The sequence below is a fragment of the Buteo buteo genome, chromosome 13, assembly GCF_964188355.1.
Source record: "Buteo buteo chromosome 13, bButBut1.hap1.1, whole genome shotgun sequence".
NCBI classification, from domain to species: Eukaryota; Metazoa; Chordata; class Aves; order Accipitriformes; family Accipitridae; genus Buteo; species Buteo buteo.
The window spans coordinates 14,655,768-14,659,174 of record NC_134183.1 but is presented as its reverse complement, the minus strand read 5'-3'; the positions used below and the strand labels follow the sequence as shown (position 1 = coordinate 14,659,174).

At 50.6% G+C, this 3,407-nt stretch overlaps 1 protein-coding gene across 1 annotated transcript; it reads right to left on the bottom strand.

The window, feature by feature from the left end:
• Positions 1-2,415: 2,415 nt before the first annotated feature.
• On the bottom strand, positions 2,416-2,832 carry PIRT (phosphoinositide interacting regulator of transient receptor potential channels). Its single transcript, XM_075043930.1, has one exon. The coding sequence runs from the start codon at positions 2,812-2,814 to the stop codon at positions 2,416-2,418; it is 399 nt and encodes a 132-aa protein (XP_074900031.1). The 5' UTR covers positions 2,815-2,832.
• Between the last annotated feature and the right edge of the window lie 575 nt (positions 2,833-3,407).

Sequence of the window (3,407 nt, the reverse complement as noted above, 5' to 3'; positions counted from 1 at the left end):
CATTCACAAACCTGGCACTGGCTGGCTGGGGACACACATGTCTGCACCACCCAGGAACCAAAATTCAGGGCCAGGTTGAGCCTGGGACAAAGGGACCTGTGTTGCTTGAATATTTGTAATCCAGCTGTGTCAGCTGCCAGGCTGGGACCTGTCTCCTCAAACTCTCCCAACACTAGTGGAGGGGATCTCCAGCTGCATGTCACTGGCCAACCTCGGTCACATACTGGTGGGAGCCTGGCAGCAGTGTCAAGGTGAGCCTGAGCTCCCTGGTTAATTGTGTTAGCAAGATTCTGGTAGCACAAATGCTTCCACTTGAATGTTTTGGCCCATGGGCACCTTGGACCATATTGGCAGGCAGAAATCCTGATGTGGCACCAGTTTCAGAAATAATGGGGTTCAGCGAGAGATGGCCAAGAGGAGGCTAAATATTTCCCAACGGGGAATCAACTCTTGGCCCTGAGCATGGTTCCCACAGCTACAGCTTCGTGATCCTTGACTACAGCAAACACATCTTCCTTTCAACTGACCTGCTGGGTGCCCGTTGGCCTGGAGCAGCAGGATCTGTTACCCTCTGCTTTTGCCGTGTCTCCTGATGTGATGCAGAGCTTCCAGTGCATCTGGCAAATTAGAGAGCTTGACGGAATTGTGGCTCCAGGATGTTGCAGAGACTGAAAGTACAAGCTGATTTGAAAAAGTGGGCAGAACAGGAGGAGGTGAGCATATTGGCTATATCGGTGGCTGTTAAACAGTGGTCTGGAGCAACCTCTGCTTTGGCTATGAACTGCTGTTAGCTGGGAGGTGGACATTAACCAGGAGAAGAGCTATTGTCTGCATGCCCTGTTCCTTGTGCTTTTCTCCAGAGTTCCTCGGGAGCTGTTGGTAGATGTGGGATACTGGGTTAAAGAAAGCTGAGGGCTTACATGAGCTCCCTCTCATCAGCGGTTGGAGGATGTTATCACATCCTGTCTGTCTGAAATCAAAGAGCAAACACATTGCAAATTCTTTCAGTGCAACCCCTGCCAGCCTCTCTGCCTCCCACGGCATTTGGAAAAGCTGCGGAGGTGCAGACTACAAAGAGGAGCTTGGAGGGGTCTCCTCTTCTGTGTTCCTCTTCTGCTTCTGATCAGCACCGACCACATCCTCACCCCACAGCGGGTGTCAGGGCCTTTGATCCAGTGCTTGCTGTGCTGGGGTGTCTCACCGGACTGACGACGGGCTGCCGTGGGATCCAGGCTGGATCAGCGCTTCTGAAAAAACAGAAGGTGCTCTCATTAGCACCTGAACCCAGAACTGGGAGCTGGACATTATGGGCCTATTTATATCGACCCAGATCTTGCTGTCCAGACTGAGACCAGTTCTTCAGACTGATAATTTGCATTTCAAATTTGTCTTTTAAAGTAAATCAGGCCTGCTGAAAATATAAAATTAAAGCAAAAACCATGCGGAAAGGATCCATGCTTTCCTTGGTGAATTGCCTCAGGGCACACATTTATTAAAGGCAGAAATAGAGTGGTAGGGACAACGAACTTGTCTCTCTTGCCTGTGGTCCAATCCTGGTTGCACGAATAGGCTGACAGTTAGGGTTTATGGGTAACCCTGGCAGACAACATCAGTGCAAATGGACAGATGCTGCAAAACAACTTTGCCCCTATAGGTCTGGAGGAATAGCCTTTACTAAACACCCTCTGACAGAGGAAGCTAAAAGTGCTTGTAATACTGCTCCTTGCCTTGACCCTTTGAAGCAATAAATAAAGCTTGTGAACATTACACACTCTGAGCAAGGAGTGAGCTCCAGTTTGCAGCCATGTCTCAGCCAGCTGTTGTGATAGATCAATGATAGGAAAGTCCTGGCCATGGTCATCATGTCTGGTCCTCCTAAGCTTTTATGATATATGTTTCCTGTTCTCGTGACCTCCTCTAATAGAAAGTGGTCTGGAACTACATTGTCCTGCTTCTCTCCACTAACGCTGGATGAACCATCTCTGGCCTCCCAGTTTCTCCATCTGAACTGCAGTTTGCAGTCAGCAGTGTTCACACCAGGCTTTACTCACAGTCTGTAGTCGGTTGGCTCCTCTCTGCTGATGTATCTTGCAGAAGCTATTGGGTGGAGTCAGGTTACTTAGGAGCTTTGCTTTTCCCGATATGTGGCATTGGGTTGCTCATTGGACAGAAGGGCGATGCAGAGTGTGCGGACCTGCCTTGCAAAATCCTGCTCTCTTTTCTTCTGGGCTTACTTGGATGAAATGCAAAGTTCGTTTTCACACTGGAGACTGCTACTGTGTGTTTCATCTGTAGGGAACAGACTTACTGGGATGCAATCTTCTAGGAGAGTACAAGAACATGTTTCTTTTTTGGCTAACCAACACAGGTGGGTAGAGGTGAGGGAAGCCTTCCCAGGAAAGTCCTGGGCTGACCTCAGCGGTTAAAGAAGAAGGACTTGAGGCTCTGCAGAAACTGTGACTTCTGTCTCTGCTTCTGCTTCTTCCGGATGATGGGGATCCAGACAAGGCCACAAACGAGGAGCATCAGTCCCAAGGACAGGAAAGCCGGGCCACACATTTTGTAAACATTTTTGTTCTTGGTTTGGAGGCAAGACAGGCTGGTGATGACCATCCCGAAGAGGAAGACGGCTGCTCCGACAGACACAACAATGACAGGCTTGTGGTATATGTCCCACTTGCTTCTGGATGCGCTGGTCCAGACAGACTCGCTCCGGGAGCTGATGCAGAGGGTGCTGGCCGTGTTACTGGCCAACATCTCCTTGGACTGAGGAGACTTCTCACTCCCGTCAGGGCTCTTGGGAGGAATTTCCATGGTGATGGGTTCTGAGGAGGAGACCTGAGATGGACAAAAGAGAAAGAGAAGAGCCGGGCTAGTGATGGAGGATGGATTGGGTGCTTCCCATTTGGTCATTAATCAGTGCCAAGTCAAATGAAGGTGGAGAAGGCTTTGTGGGTCACTGCAGGGAGAGAAGAGCATCACACCTATGAGAGCAATGAAATGTAGGAATAGGCAATGGGGTCCTGCAGGTAGGCTGGATTGAGGATGTCTATGGAGTCCCACTGCCCACCCATGGACAGAGATTCACAGTGGGATGACTAGATGCCCATTAGAACCCACTACCCTGAGCCTCCCAGGGCTCTTGACTACTTTCAGGGGAGTAGGAGGGTGCTGCAAGCAGGGCTGGTGACGGTGGCTGTATCCCCAGACCCGCTTTCCCTCCCAGATCCCAAATTACACCTCAGCACCTTGTGGCATGGCCATGTCTCCCTCTTGCAGGTGGGGAAAGTGAGGCACAGGTGTGCTGTGTCAGATTTGCTAGTAGGAGAGCAGAAAGCACCCTCGCATGGGCTGAGCGCTTCCTTCAAGCCCCTGAGGCCGTATGTTCCCCACTGCTGCATCCAGCC

Excerpts from the sequence above, each read along its gene's own strand:
- PIRT (XM_075043930.1), bottom strand. The coding sequence starts at position 2,814 with ATGGAAATTCCTCCCAAGAGCCCTGACGGGAGTGAGAAGTCTCCTCAG.